This window comes from Talpa occidentalis, unplaced genomic scaffold (assembly GCF_014898055.3).
Source record: "Talpa occidentalis isolate TD23 unplaced genomic scaffold, MPIMG_talOcc4v2.1 talOcc4.10, whole genome shotgun sequence".
Taxonomy (NCBI): Eukaryota; Metazoa; Chordata; class Mammalia; order Eulipotyphla; family Talpidae; genus Talpa; species Talpa occidentalis.
In genome coordinates, this window is record NW_023600993.1 from 85,494,454 (window position 1) to 85,509,997 (window position 15,544).

At 40.5% G+C, this 15,544-nt stretch overlaps 1 protein-coding gene across 3 annotated transcripts in view; it reads left to right on the forward strand.

The window, feature by feature from the left end:
- The first annotated feature begins 6,106 nt into the window (after window positions 1–6,106).
- The window catches only part of TRPC4AP (short transient receptor potential channel 4-associated protein), a 102,553-nt gene continuing 93,115 nt past the window's right edge, over window positions 6,107–15,544 (forward strand). The window contains exons 1-4 of one of the 3 annotated variants that reach the window (XM_037496405.1): window positions 6,107–6,292; window positions 6,532–6,642; window positions 8,726–8,765; window positions 11,104–11,209. In XM_037496405.1, the coding sequence (XP_037352302.1) occupies window positions 6,186–6,292; window positions 6,532–6,642; window positions 8,726–8,765; window positions 11,104–11,209 (364 nt within the window). In that variant the 5' untranslated portion in view covers window positions 6,107–6,185. The remainder of the gene's footprint in view (window positions 6,293–6,531; window positions 6,643–8,725; window positions 8,766–11,103; window positions 11,210–15,544) is intronic. The other 2 variants (XM_054696898.1, XM_054696901.1) reach the window with 2 other exon arrangements.

Genomic DNA, 15,544 nt, shown 5'->3' on the forward strand with positions numbered 1-15,544 from the left:
GGGCCTCCCCGGTGGCACAGCGGTTGAGCGCTGGGTTGCGAAGCTACCTGCAGCCTCTGCAGCGCCAGTTCGTTCCCCGGCTGCTCCCCGGCCACTGGAGGAGGGTCCCACATGGCGCGCAGACCTCTCCTGCCACCCGCTGCTCCCCTCAGCAGTGTACTTCGGTCCTTCTGCCTGTTCTGCTCCCCGCTCTGGCTCTGGTGAATTCTCTCACCCTCCTGTGCTTCTCACTGTACCCAGTGCTTGTATAATTAATAAATAAATAAATCTTTGAAAAAAAAATAATTAAAAAAAAAACAAAATAAGGTATAAAAACAGTAGATTTATTAGTCAGTGAAAAAGAAAAATATTGAAATGATATTACTAAATTACTTACAAAATGGATTAATGTCCTACCGGGAAATCAAACCGTAACCTTAAGGATTATCTTATCTAACAGACAGAGAATGAAATCGTCACATCTTAGCACTTTACGGAATTGTAAAATGTCTGGGCTCTAATCAGCTGTGTAGATAATGTTAAATTTCTCTCAGAGACTGGTGTCTCTTCAGTAGACTTGCCAGTCACTGCTTTATCATGACATTAAAAGGCCACATCCACATGATCATGTTTTTACTTTATATGTTTTAGGTAATTGTTCTTAGTAAGTTTAATTCAACAGGTACTGTTATTATTGTAAGGCCCTCAATAAATGTTTGCTAAAAGGATTTTTATTCTATTACACTTTTTCATTCTCCCCATTTTCTTTACTCCTAACTACACAACTGACCAGCAGCAGAATTTGGGGACTAAGGGATAGGTAGACTGAGAGGGCAACCCTGTTGGACACCTCTGTTCTTCCCTCCTGCAGTCTTGGGTGACATCTGACTAAGAGGCAGAGAAATTACCTTCCCCAAAAGAACATATATTCTTTTTTTTTAAAATTAATCTATTTATTTATACAAGCACTGGGTACAGTCAGAAGCGCAGGAGGGTGAGAGAATTCACCAGAGACAGCGGAGAGCAGAACAGACAGACTGACCAAGTACACTGCTGAGGGGAGGGGAACAGCGGGCGGCGCGCCATGTGGGACCCTCGCCAGTGGCCGGGGATCGAACCGGTGCTGCAGAGGCTGCCGGCAGCTTTGCAGCCCAGCGCTCAACCACTGTGCCACCAGGGAGGCCCCAGAACATATATTCTTTGAAAGACTGAATACTGCTTGGTGGCCAGGTGGCTTGCCGGCATTCTGCCTGTTGGGGGAAAAGAGAACCAAATATTCTCAAAAAGGCAGTGATGTAGGCATCATGGGAAAAATCAGAAATTAATTGACCCATTATCCATTTATTTTTTTCCATTTTTTAATTTTAAAAATTGTGGCTATGTACATGTAATATAAAATTTACCATCTTAACCATTTTAAGTGTATCGTTCAGTGGTGGTGGGTATATTGTTGTGCAAACACCTCCACCATCCATCTCCAGGACTTCCTCATCTTGCAAAACTGAAACCCTATGCTTATTCATCAATAACCTGTCCCTTCCTTCCATAGTCCCTGGCAACCACACTTCCACTTTCTGTTTGTATGAATTTGACTATCCCAGGTACCACATGTAAGTGGTATTATATAATATTTCTTCTTCTGTGACTGTCTTACTTAGCATAATGTTCATCTATGTTGTAGCATATGTCAGAATTCCATCCTTTTTAAGGCTGAATAATATTCCATTGTATTTATATTCCATTTTATTCAACCATTTGTCCTTTGATGGACACTTGCATGGCTTCCACCTTTTGGCTATTGCCTTCATGTACTTTATAGTATTGGATTATTTTTGCTTTGAGTGATAGGCATCATTTTCAAAGCTTGCAATCTCAAAGATTATTGTCTGGCTCAGTGCCTGGGGCTAAGCAGACTGTGAGACCACCTGTGGCCACTTCTTGATTCTGTACTTTTGCCTAAATACTGCCTGAATGGCTGTATTTCCCTAGGCAGACTTAACCTCAGGTCTGAGTTCACGTGGAACATGAGCATTATAAAATGCATCCTGGGACTCTGACCGAAGAGTTATTGCTCTAAATGTTTGGATAAGCTGGGGCAGGGGAAATTCAAAAATTTCTACACAACAACAGATGGAAAATTTCCCAGGACAGATTAGTTATTTCTTGGCAGTCCAAACGCATGTAGTGTGCACATTCTGCTCTGGGAGAATCCACAAAAATCTCCAGGTGCCAGAAAATTATTCCAGACACTTCCTTGCTAAAAGTAAACAGTAAGTACTGGATCAAAGGAGATCTAAGTACCTTGGCTTTGAGCTTCAGAGATTAAACTTTTTACTCTGACTTTCTAATACAAAGGAAGAAAATACTGAATATCGAGTCACATGAACCAAAGGTTAGATGACACTGCAGAAGTTACTTAGCTCTCCACCCTCCTATCCTATATTGACCTTTTATTTATATATTTCTCATTAATTTCATCAATGCCATACAGTATAGCCTGTCTAGGTTCTAACCTTGGCGGTACCACTTATTCAGAGTGAGACATGGGTTGTTACTAAACCTCTCTTCAGCTTTTACATTTGTACTTCAAATTTTATGTCTTTTATGGTGATAAAAGTACTGTCTCAGAGGGATGTACTAAGGTGCTGATGTATGTAAAGTAGGAAGAACAGTGCCTGGAACATATGTAAATGCTCGCTATTATCATTGCATTTTGGTCTCCTCCTCCTCTTCCTACTCCTTCTTATTGTTGCTCAGTTCACAAATTGTCAAATTTAACTTGAAGTATTGTCCTATAGTTCTGTAATAATTCTTAGCTGCTTCTGGAGGGAAATTTCTGCATTTGATGTGCGTTGATTTCTGTTGTGCTTTTTTTTTTTCTGCAGTAATTCTATATGAATCTGCTAATATTTTCCTTGTGCTGAAAGATAGTCTCATTCTCTCATTTTCTAGATATGGAAACTGAATGAATCTCCAAAGGGAAAGCTATTTGCCCAAGATCACAGAGAGACAATGGTTAAACCAATAAAGAACTAAGGGCTTCTGACCATGGTTCTGTTAGGGGGAAAAGGCAGTCCCAAAGTTTGTTCCACTCAGTGCAGAGTTCAAGGATATTGAACTTGGGTATTGCTATGACTTGTATCCTCTGTTTACCCACAGGACAATGATGAACAACTGTGATTCCAAGTATCTCTGATAGGTATTGTTTCTTTCTCTCAAAATTGCAAGCCCTTCAAAGGATTGTGACTTGTCTACTTTGGAATCTTCACCATATGCCCAATACTTGGTTCAAACTGTTGGGGGCAAGAATTATTACCTATAACACATTGAATTACTAGGGGCAGATGCTCAGTAAACAAAAGGAATGGGTGGGTATGGAAGAAAATATTTATCAAGGACTTAGTATGTTCCAGTTACTATGTTGAGGATTTTCACCACTCTCCCATTTAATCCCCAGAAATATTTTATAGCACTGTCAATTTCCACATTTTAAATCAGGAAATAAAGATCCAGATAGGTCCGGCAACTTACTGTGAGTCTCTTCACAAGTAAATGTTCAAATTTGATGCTTCACTGGTGGACTCTAGCTTTCTAGAATCCAATATAATAACACAGAGTGAGAGATACAGTTGGGAAGGAAGAATCCGAATGCTTTCCAGAGTGTAAAAAATATTGTTTTCTCCTGAGAAAACTATGAAATCAACTACATAAATTGTGAAAATATAAGTCATGGCTTTATTTTTTTTTTGTTCTGTGACAGTGTGGGAAATGCATATTTTGATCAAACTTGAAATTAAAAAACAAGGAAAAATTATGAGCATTTCATAAAAAGAGACCAAACTTTACCCAATTCAGGCAACCTGACCCCACTCTCCCTGAAAGTATTTATCCATACTAGAATCTTGAATGTGACACAAAATGTAAGCTATAGGATTTACATGGAGAAGGATGCTTAGTCCTGGTGAGTTTCTTAACAGGGAAAGGCCCAGACCTGAAATATGCTTAGTACCAGAGGGAAGAGGAGGGGAAAAGGCAAGGGGATACAAGGGATGGGAGAGTGAGGGAACAACTAAATCTGTTTTCAACAAAAAACAAAAAATAGTGATCTTGTGGGGGAAAATATGGGGAATTGTGAAGAAAAAAAAAAAAAACCCAACAATTTAGGACCTGTACCAGGCTGAAAAATGGCTCCCTAAAGACAGTTAGGTTCCATTCCCTAGAATCTGTAAATGCTACCCAATTTGGAAAAAATGTCTTTGCAGATCTGATTAATTTAAGGATCCTGAGATGGGAGATTATCCTGTATTATCCATTTGGCTTCTAACACATGCAATCACAAGTGACCTTATAAGACAGATACAGAGGGAGATAAGACACACACCCACAAAAGAGGCAATGTGCAGATGGAGGCAGATATTGGAATGATCTGACTACTGGCCAAGGAATGCCAGTTACATTCTTTCTTCCAGGATAAGCTGGACAAACTAGGTACAGATTCTCCCTGGAGCCTCCAGAGGGAGTGTGACCCCTTGATTTTGGCACACTGAAACTGATTGAGACTTTAGGCCTAGAACTGTGAGAGAATAAATTTCTCAGCCACCCACTAAGTTCGTAGTAATTTGTTACAAGTAGCCACAGGAAACTGGTATAGCTGTCCTGTGTTATCCAAGTCTCAGTTTACTCTCCACTCCTTTCCCTTCCATCTGGCACTTCCAAGGGAGTTTCCAAAAATATCCTAATATTTGTTGAGTCTCACTTCTGCCATGCACTATGATAATAAGCTTTACATGCAATAGCTACTGAATCCTCACAATCCTATTAGGTAGGTACTAATATCAGTCCTATGTTACATATCAGCAAAATGAGTTTCAGAAGAAAACCAAGTGGGGTCACACTCTGAATAGGCAGTGGAAGTAGTATTCCAATTCCATCTAGCTCAAATATAAAACCCACACTTTAACCTCTACACTGTACTTCCACAAGCTCTCTCAGCTAAGTCAGGGTTTTAATTCCTGTATTAACTAATGACATTTCAGGACATTTATCTGAGGGATATTTTTAAGGATGCTGGACCAATGGAGAACAAATCTGCCAGCTCAAGAAACGGAGCTGCCACTCTTTTCGGCAGAAAAGAGTATGACCAATCATAGAATTATGGAAAGGTCAAGTTAAAAGGATTGTAGAGATCCATTTGGTCAAACTTCTCATTTTATAGGTGAGAAAGCTAGTTCTAGAAAGAGGGAGGTTCTAGTTTGGGTGTTACCCACAGAGGGTATCAGTGGTAAAGTTAGACTTGAATCCAGGTTTCACTTCAATTGCCTATCACACTGCCCAAAGTCATAGGTGTTGCTATGACACTTAATCTTAGCTAGAAGGCTGAGAAGTGCTGTGGTCTAAGATCCTGGTGAAATTCTGGGAACTTGCAAGAAGGAAAATGGAAAAATGTGTCTAAAACCTTTTCAAAGCTACAGTGCCTCCAGGATCTTCTTTCTCACTATATATACTTATATGATGGCATTGTATATTATTGCAGCTTAATGAGATGGCTCAGCGGATTGGGAAGAGGAGGCTTTTGCATTGACAGGGACTGAAGGGACCACCACGATGTGACCACATCCCAAATAAGAGTGTTAGAGCAGGGAGGGAGATGCCTAAAGAAAAATTGTCATGTCATGAATGGCAGCCTTGTGTAAGTTGTGCCTTACACGATCAGCAGGGAATTGATTTGGAAACTCATTAATTTGGAAACTCCCTAAAAATACGGTAACATTCTTCATCTTTACATAAGCCCACTCAGTAATGAGGCCCCGCTGGTCCCTGTCTTTTTGTTTATTAAGATAGTTTTAAAAAGATAATGTATTTAAGTGTGGTTGTTCGGCTGTCCGAGGCATTTAAGGTGCCCCCCATATTCTTACTACATAATAAATGCTATTAGTAAAACATTAATAATGGTACCAGCAGCAGCAATAGCCACTGTCTTTAAGACACGTTGATCTTCGCTTAAGAAACTATATAACCCCAAATGCTCTTTGCCTGGGTTCCGCCATCCATTGCATTCTGGGGCTTGTAGTCCGGAAGCGAGTGGCTGATTCATCAGCGCGCAGGCGCATTGACGCCGATTCCCGGAAGAACCTGCAGACACTCCGACGATGAGCGGGTGGCGGTGGCTGGTGCTGCTGTGGCGGCGCTGACAGGACGCGAGCTCTATGCCTTTCCGGCTGCTCGTCTCGGTTGGCCTCCTGTGCGCGCTGTTGCCCCTGCACCATGGTGCGCCGGGCCCCGACGGCACCGCGCCCGACCCCGCCCACTACAGGTGAAGGGGGATCAGGCTCTCCCCACCCCCTTCCATAGTTGGGGAATGGGAAACGCAGACCCAGTCCCTTCCCTTTCCCTCCTTTCCAGGACTCCCACCCAGACCTGCTCGGACCCCGACACTGGGCTCCTTGCAGAAATCAGGTGGTGATATCCCCACTTTCTGCGCTATTTCTTGCCCTTCCCCTTGTTTGGTTTCGTTTTATGGCCCCCTACCTTATATCTCGTACCCCGCACCAGGGAGCGTGTCAAGGCCATGTTCTACCACGCCTACGACAGCTACCTGGAGAATGCCTTTCCCTACGACGAGCTGCGACCTCTCACCTGTGACGGGCACGACACCTGGGGCAGGTAGAGCAAGCGGAGGAGCAAGGGGGCGGCCGGGGTCTGGAAGTCTGTTCTTAGACGGGTGGGTCTGCTGGGGCGAGTGGCTTCATAGTTCCGGAAAAGCTTCTAGCCTAGACGAGGCCGCCTTTCCCCCAACTCAGGCCAGCACCATCAGGATCCACACAGTCAGCTGAAAAGTTGGATCCCGAAGTGGAAAAAGCCCTGGGTACCCTGGTGGACTGGACCTCTGGGCTCCAACCACAGCAGTAACAGCCACCAGCTGTGGGGACTTGGGCACATCTATGGAGTCACGAGATAGTGTGGAAAGACTCCAAGAAATTAGAAAACTTAACCCCCTTCATTTTGTAAGTGAGCAAACTGATCCAGAAGGGGATATAACGCTCAAACATGAAACTTCAGAACCTTTGTTGTCAGTATAATGGAAACACGCTTCCCCCATTATCCTCACATCACTGCTTGTTTTGATTAGTCCAAAATGTCACCTCCTCAGCATCAGTTCCCCTAACTACGAACCTCTTACAGAGGTATTTCTCATATTCTGTGACCTACTGGTCTCTCATGAATCCTCCCTGTTATTTTCTTCATAGCAGTTCTCACTCTCTGAAACTGTCATTTTCAGTAATCTGTTTAGTTTGCCTGTCTCATTCCACTAGAATAAAAATTTGTGAGTTCTCTGTTTTGTCCCTTACTGAGAGAGTGTAGAAACATTACATTTAGCTGAAGCTGACATTGATTATTGTGCTAAGCATTTTACTTGTGTCAGCTCATTTAATTCTCTAGGAATTGAGTGCTGTTATCTTTGTTTTGTACATGAATATGCTAGGGACTGGGGAAATCAGTAAACTGAACAGAGTTTGGGCTATTTTTTTGTTTGTTTGAAAAAAAGTTAAACAAAAAATAGTAATTCGTGCAGTACAAAATCATATACAAAAAGTAATTATTTTCCTTACCTTAGAATTCCAAGTACTGTTAACTTTCTTGTGTATTCTTCTAGAAATATGTTTGTTTGTACCATTATTTTTACATATATACATATACATATATATAGGTGTGTGTTTTAAATTAACTTTTTTTTTTAAAGATTTACTTATTTATTTATTTATACAAGCAGTGGGTACAATCAGAAGCGCAGGAGGGTGAGAGAACTCACCAGTGCCAGAGCGGGGAGCAGAACAGGCAGAAGGACCGAAGTACACTGCTGAAGGGAGCAGCAGGCGGCAGGAGAGGTCTGCGCGCCATGTGGGACCCTCGCCCCGGCAGCCGGGAATCGAACCGGCGCTGCATAGGCTGCGGGCAGCTTCGCAACCCAGCGCTCCGGGGAGGCCCTAAATTAACTTTTTAAAGGCACAATTTGCATGTAATGAAATACATTCATTTTAAGTGTAATAGCTATTCAGTCAAGCTATAGACTATCACCCTACAAAGTTTCCTTATTCCCCTTCAGAGTTAATTCCTCTACCACCACTGCCCCAACAACTGTTAACCTGCTTTCTGTCTATAGTTCTTTTTTTTGAAAATGTGGATAGAAGCTTACTGCCTATACTGCCTATTCTGTACCTTGTTTTTCTTCATTTTTCACTTAGTACATAATTTGAATACCTTAACATTAGCCCATAGAACTCTTGATAACTGTCTTTTTGACAACTTCATAGTTTCACATTGTTTGAATTTACTGTGATTTAGTTAATCACTCTTCAACTGGCTTGCATTTGGGTTACTTTTAGTTTTTCCTGCGATAAACACTACCATGAGCATTCTCAAGCATACAGTTCTGCACTGTGAGATAAATTCCTAGATGCGAAAAAGCATGTACTCTTGGCTATAATCTTACACTACCTCCCTATGGCAGAGAAGAATGCCAGGGGATATAGGCCATGTGTTTAACCACAGTTGTGCTATATCAGTCCACCCTGCATTAAACAGATCAGGGGTCACTGGCAGTTTTTATCCTTGTGACTGTAAGTGGGATCAGCAGAGACATCAGTGTGCCTCACTTATTAGTTTGGGGGGATCTGATCTGGGGCAGCCTTAATATCTGGTGTTTGGATTTTCTTACTAAGCAACTGGGATTTATGTCCTTTTACAGTTTTTCTCTGACTCTAATCGATGCTCTGGACACCTTGCTGGTAAGTTTCTCACCCATTCTTTTTCCTCTCTACCATTGCATAATCAGCATCCTTCCTCTTTGGATCACTTAACTGCAGATGAAAAATGAATTCTTCACCTACGCCTTTTATTTTCATCTCTTGATTCTAAAATATCAGTTTCTGGTTGCCCAGTTTAAGGAATATGATGAATTCCAACTTATTCAGATTCATTTATTCAGCAGATGTTTTCAGAGGTCTTACTATAAACAGAACTGTGATAGGCTTAGCTCATTCTGTGGAGGATATAGACACATTGATACTCTGCTTTTTTCAGAGGCTTGCCTTCTTTTTTTAAAGTTATGTTTTCTGAGATAATATTGATATACAACACTGTATATGTGATTTAGATTCACACCTCTACATATGTGTGTTATCACATCCACACCTGTAAGGCACTAATCTTCCACCACAGTCCCTTGAACCTTCCACCCCTCCACCCCCCACCCACCTTTCAAAGGCTTACATTCTAATGGACATGTTCAGTAATAAAAATGATGATAACTAGTTAGTGTAGGACTTGTCTTCAGCACTTTGTATGTATCTTCTTGTTGAATTCCTCTGACAACTCCATGAGGTAAGTATCCTTATGCCTTACATTTTATCTTTCTAAGCATCAGATTTCCCAGCTTAGAAAGATAAAAATGACTTGGCTAGGGTATATAACTTTTAAATGGCAGAACTAGAAGTCAGTTTTGTCTGACTCCTAATCTTAGCCATCATTCTTAAAAGGACCACGGTAGAAATGTAACAACTTTCCTCCTGTTTCACTATTTCTGGTTCTCTTCTGCCTCTTCTCATTTTCATATGCTGTTAGTACTTAGGTAAATACTACGTGTTATGTAAATTTATGTAAATTGTGATCACTATGTAGACATCATTTAATTTGTTTTGTTTTTGTATACTTGTTAGTTAAAATGTTAGTTTTTGTATACTTGTTCACCCTTCAGGTATTTATTGAGGGTCAACTCTATACCAAGCATAGTGCTAATCTCTGGGGTTACAATGGTAAGTTTAAGCAGACATGGTCCCTACTTTCTTGGAGTTTATGATTTTAGAGAGGGAAACAAAGAATATTCCTAAAGAATGTGTAATTGCAAATTGAGGTCAGTGCCTTTATAGAAAGGGAACATGGTTCTGTGGGTGGTTATGAAAAAGGAACCTGTTCTAGACTGAGGATATCAGGGAGGACTCCCTAAGGCAATGAAATGACACTTAAGTGGGAATCTGAAGTAGAGATAAGTGTTGGTAAGGGAAGTGGGGGGCGGGGAGGGAAAACAGTCTGTTCAAGTTGCTGGTGGCAGGGGAGAACATGGCTAATGTAGTGAATTAAAGGAAGGCCAGTATGTCTGGGATGTGGAGAAGGAAAAGAAGCAAAGTGAATCTACAGGGATAGATAGCAGCTGATGTAAACCCTTGTTCACTGTGTTAGGGATAGTGATCTGAAATTTGAGAACAATGGGAAAAAAATCACTGAAATTTCATAAATAAAGGGCAAAAGATGACAAGATTTCTGTTTTAAGATCACTGGCTGCAATGTGGAGAAGGATTACTATAATCATCAAATAACAATAAGTAGTTGCTTCATGGACTGTGCTTGGCATTCTGCAGGAATGGGTGAGGCTCCTGTCCAGGGAAAGATTCTCTTCACATAGAAAGAAAAGATGTTTTAAGAGATGTGTGGATAAAGTTATGGAGTATTTTAAAGGAAGAAGTTAATTTCAGCTGGAAGACTCACAGATTCTTAGAGAAGGTAACAGTTGACGATAAGTTGAATTTGGAGATGGGAAAACAGATCTCTAGAAGACAGCATGTCCAAAGGCAGGAAATTGGAATGGTGTGTATGTTTTGCTAAAATGGATGAGAATAGGTTAGATGAACAGTGAGAGACATGGTCAGAAAGGTAGGTTGAGTCCAATCATAGAGGACCCTGAAGGCTGAGATTATCAGGAATTCGTGTTTGGCCAACCAAGCTGCTGTGTTTTCCACAAGGAAGAATGTGACCAGAGAAGGTTCAACTCAATAGATGTGTACTGCAAACGTCATGCAAAGATTTTCTTATGTGGTCTTTGGTCTTTATAGTTTCTTTTTGAGTGGGTACACAATGCTCTATTTCTTGAAATAGTATCTAAGAATTTACTCAACCAATTTCTTGATATTAGCTCTCAGTGTTTTTTCCTCCTGTCACCAATTGTAGGGCAGAAACTGCAGTTCTTACGTTGAATGAGGGAGGGGCACCCCAACATAGGAGCCCAGACTCTGAATCCAGCACCTTCAGGGCCTGAGAGATCCTTACTGGCATGTCTTACTTTCCTTTCAGATTTTGGGGAATGTTACTGAATTCCAAAGAGTGGTTGAAGTGCTCCAGGACAACGTGGACTTTGACATTGATGTGAATGCCTCTGTGTTTGAAACCAACATCCGAGGTGAGGGCTGCCTTCTAGGACTTCTGGAAGGAAAAAAAAGAAGCATGGAGGTTTTGTCTCTGTGTCAACCAAGAGGTGGTAAACAGGATATTAAGGACAAACCCTGCCAGGACACTTGGCCAAAATCAGTGCCTCAGAGTTCTTCTTCCCTCCTGTAAGGTAGGGGATGGGAAGGTCTTGAGATCCCTCATCATTTTCGGACATGAGAGTGAGCAAGAGACTGAGAAAAGACTGAAAGAAATAAGCTGGAGTTACTCATGTATTTAACATATATTTGATGCTAGGCATACAACTATGAACAAAAAATGTAATAGGGAACTTGTTGGTTAGGAGACCTCTGACAATAGAACTTCCTGAAAGTTCAGTAGAATTTTCTGCTATGATGTAAATGTTTTCTATCTGTGTTGTCTGACATAGTAGCCAGTAGCCATATGTGTGACTGGCTCCTGAACAATTGAAATCTATCCACTGCAATTGAAGGGCTGAAATTTTAATTTCACTTAAATTTAATGAATTAAATAGTGGCGTGTGGTTAATAATTATTATATTACACAGTGCAAGTCTGGGGAATTAGTTTCCAAACCTGGCTGCCCATCAGAACCACTTGGCACCTTTTTTTTTTATTATTATTTTTTATTATTTTTTTTTAGACAATATTTTTCCCCCCACCCCCTCAGGTTGAGTCCCCATAAAATTTCCTTCCCCAAGGCACCAGTGCACCATCACCACAGTCTCCTGTTCTCTTCCCTTTCTCCCTCTGATCCCTCTCCCTACTCTTCCCCTGTAGAATGTGTCTGATTTGTAATTGTCTGTTTTTGCTTTGTTGTGTTTTGTACTGTTATTTTTTTTACACTGATGTCTTTCTTGGTTCCCCTATATTCCTATTATAAGTGAAACCATCCGATATTTTTCTTTTTCCTTCTGGCTTATTTCACTGAGCATAATTTCTTCTTTAATAAAGTTCAAACGTCGGGAGGAGGAGGGAGTGGGGTCAGAACAGGGGAGGGAAGAGCACAAGGGACTGTGGTGATGGCTCACAGATGCTGTGATGGTGGGAAAATTACGGGGACTACGCCTGCGGGGAAAAATTAAATACTGTCCAAAAATTAACAATTTTATAAGAAAATAAATATAAAAAAAGTTCCAGAGTCTGGGCTCCGCTCTAAACCAATGAATTGGGGTGTCGGAGTTGAAGCTTAGGATCAGTATTTTTAGCAGGTTTCCACAAATTTTATAACATGCAGAGACCCTGTAGACCACCCATAGCTTAACTACTGTCAACTCTGGATAGCAGAGTTATGTTTTCTTTTTTATTTTGCTTGTCTTTATCTTGTATGCTTTCTGCAATCAAACTTGTATTACAGGTTTATGATAAATGAAGATTTTAAGAAGAGGAGGGAACAGGGGAGAGCTGGTTATAAAAATCCTAATTTTGGAATCAGACTGAGTTTGAGGATTTGCTTATTGCCATGTCACAATTTCTGAGCCCAATTTGGTTGTCCTTGCATATTCACTTCTGATTTGAATGTTATTATACCAGCTTTCTTTTACTTGATATTTGCCCAGTGTATCTTTTCCTATCCTTTTACTTACTTTCAGCCTTCCTGTATTTTTTTAATTAGGTCTTTCTTTTGCAAATTACATACAATATTTTCATTGTTTATCCATTCTGTCTTTTCACAGAAATATTTTCCCCATTTACATTCACTATAATTACTGATATATTTGCATTCATTTCAGTTGTATAATTTTGTACCTTTTGTTCCATCTTCTCTCTTTTTTCATGCCTTCTTTACATTATTATTTTTTTCTTATCCCATTTTCCTTTCACTAACTTAGGAACTATGTATAGCATCTGACTTTTAAAATAGTCTTCATGGAAAATTTAACAAGTCTAAAGTTAATGAAAATCTTTATTCTTCTCCTGAATAATACAAAACCTGGGTCTGAGGACATCATGTCTCTATGCTACAGTTAAATGTTTTAGTTCTTTGTTTAAACCTTCTAAATATTATTGTTCTATACAGTTGAAGTTTGAGTTCTATTCATATACTTACCACTTTTTTTTTTTTTTTTTAAGATTTTTTATTTATTTACACAAGCACTGGGGTACAGACCAGAGGTGCGGGAGGGTGAGAGAATTCACCAGAGACAGAGCAGGGAGCAGAACAGGCAGAAGGACAGAAGTACACTGCTGAGGGGAGCAGCGGGTGAGACAAGGGGAGCAGCGGGTGAGACAAGCTATCCTCTCCATGTGGATAGCTCCCTGGCCGGCTGGGAATCAAACTGGCGCAGCAGAGGCTGTGGACAGCTTCACAGTACTGTGCTCAACCCTCTGTGCCACAGGGGAGGCCCCCACTTACCACTTTTTTCATCATCTTTCCTTCTCATGTCTCTGCCCGCCTCCCTGCAGTCCCTTCCCTTCTGCCTGCAGGACTCCTTTTAGAATGTCCCTGAATACAGGTGTGTGTTTGGCACTTTCTCGGTTTTTGTTTGGAGGAAAATGTTTTTATCTCACTGCCTTTGTTTGATCTTTGAGGGATATTTATCCTGTCATGTGGTTCTAGGTGGATAGTTTTTTGTCTTAACATATTGAAGAAAATTTCCCTTTGTTTTCTGGTTTTATTGTCATTGTTAAGAAGTACTTTGTCAGACTATTTCTCACTCTGGCTGCCCCCTCCTTTAAAAAAATTATTATGATATATTAAAAAATGCATAAAAATAGAGAAAACAATATAATGAAAGAGACACACCCATCAACCAGTTTTTACATTTGTTATTTTTATGCTTTTGCATTTGAGATCTTTTCTTTTGTTTGGTGTTCTATAATTTGTGATATAAGTATATAAGTGTGGATTTCTTTTTATTGTCCTGCTTGGGATTCTTGAATTTAAGAATTAGTGTCATTCATTAGTTTAGAAAATTCTGTTTTCTCTTCAGATTTTGCTTCTCCCTATTTTTTCCCTCTTCTCTTTTTAGAGATCCTACCAGATATAATTATACCTTCTATTGTATCCTCCAAGTCCCTTTTGTATTAAAAAAAAAATCACTTTGTTTCCTTATGTTTTTGATATTTTTTTTTTGGGAGAGGGGGTGGTCTCTCTTTAAGTCCATTAATTCTCTCTTCAGGGGCCTCCCTGGTGGCGCAGGGGTTAAGTTTCAGCACTATCAAGCTATCACCAGCCACTGCAACATAAGATCCATCCCTTTCCAGGGAGCAATCCACATGGTGCAGCAGACCTCTCCTGTCTTGCCCGCTGTTCCCCTCAGCAGTGTATTTCAGTTGATCTGCCTTTTCTGCTCCCCACTCTGTCTTTGGTGAATCCTCTCATCCTGGAATACCTCTGGCCTACACCCCAGTTCTTCTATGCATAAATAAATAAAAAATAAATCTTTTAAAGAAATTCTCTCTTCGGGTATTTCTTACCTGCTGTTAAACCTACCCATGTAATTTTAAATTTCAATTGTTGTGTTTTTCACTGTAGAAATTCCCGTTTGGTTTTTTTGTAAATATACTTGGTCATTTTTATAGTTCTTCGTCTGGTTACTCTCATAATTCAACCTCTTATTTCTTTAAATATAGTGCATGTAATTATTTTGTGTTCTGTGATAATTCTAAAATCGAACTGTTGATAAATCTGCTTTACTGTTGCTTCTGCTGGCTCTTACTCATAATGCTTTGTTTCTTTGTATTGTTTGTGATTTATTTTTAAATGTATACTCATCCTCTAGATTTTTTTTTTTAAAGTTTTATTTATTTATTCATACAAGCACTGGGTACAGTCAGAAGCACGGGAGGGTGAGAGAATTTACCAGAGCCAGAGCAGGGAGCAGAACAGGCAAACTGACAAAATACACTGCTGAGGGGAGCAGCGGGCGGCAGGAGAGGTCTGCGCGCCATGTGGAACCCTCGCCCAGTGGCCAGGGATTGAACCGGTGCTGCAGAGGCTGCAGGCAGCTTCGCAACCCAGCGCTCAACTGCTGCACCACTGGGGAGGCCCCATCCTCAATATTTTATCTGTGAGATTCTTTGAAGGTTGGGTTGAGGTGGCTTCCAAATAGAATTTTGCTGACCTCTGCCTCTTCCCTATCTCCTCAAAGCCAGTTTTGCTAAAGGTTCGAGGTTTTCCAGACTACCTAGTTAGTGTGAATTCAGACAGTATAACTCAGTGAGAACCAACTTGTAGTAACTTATTCTTGGGGGAGATTCTTTTTTTTCTTTCCTTTACTTAGCATGCAGTTTTCTTTACTTTTCATTGGGAGAGGTGTGGAGAGCTTACTTAATTAATTCTTAGAGTATATATTTATTTTAGATCTTAACTTGATAGAGAGACC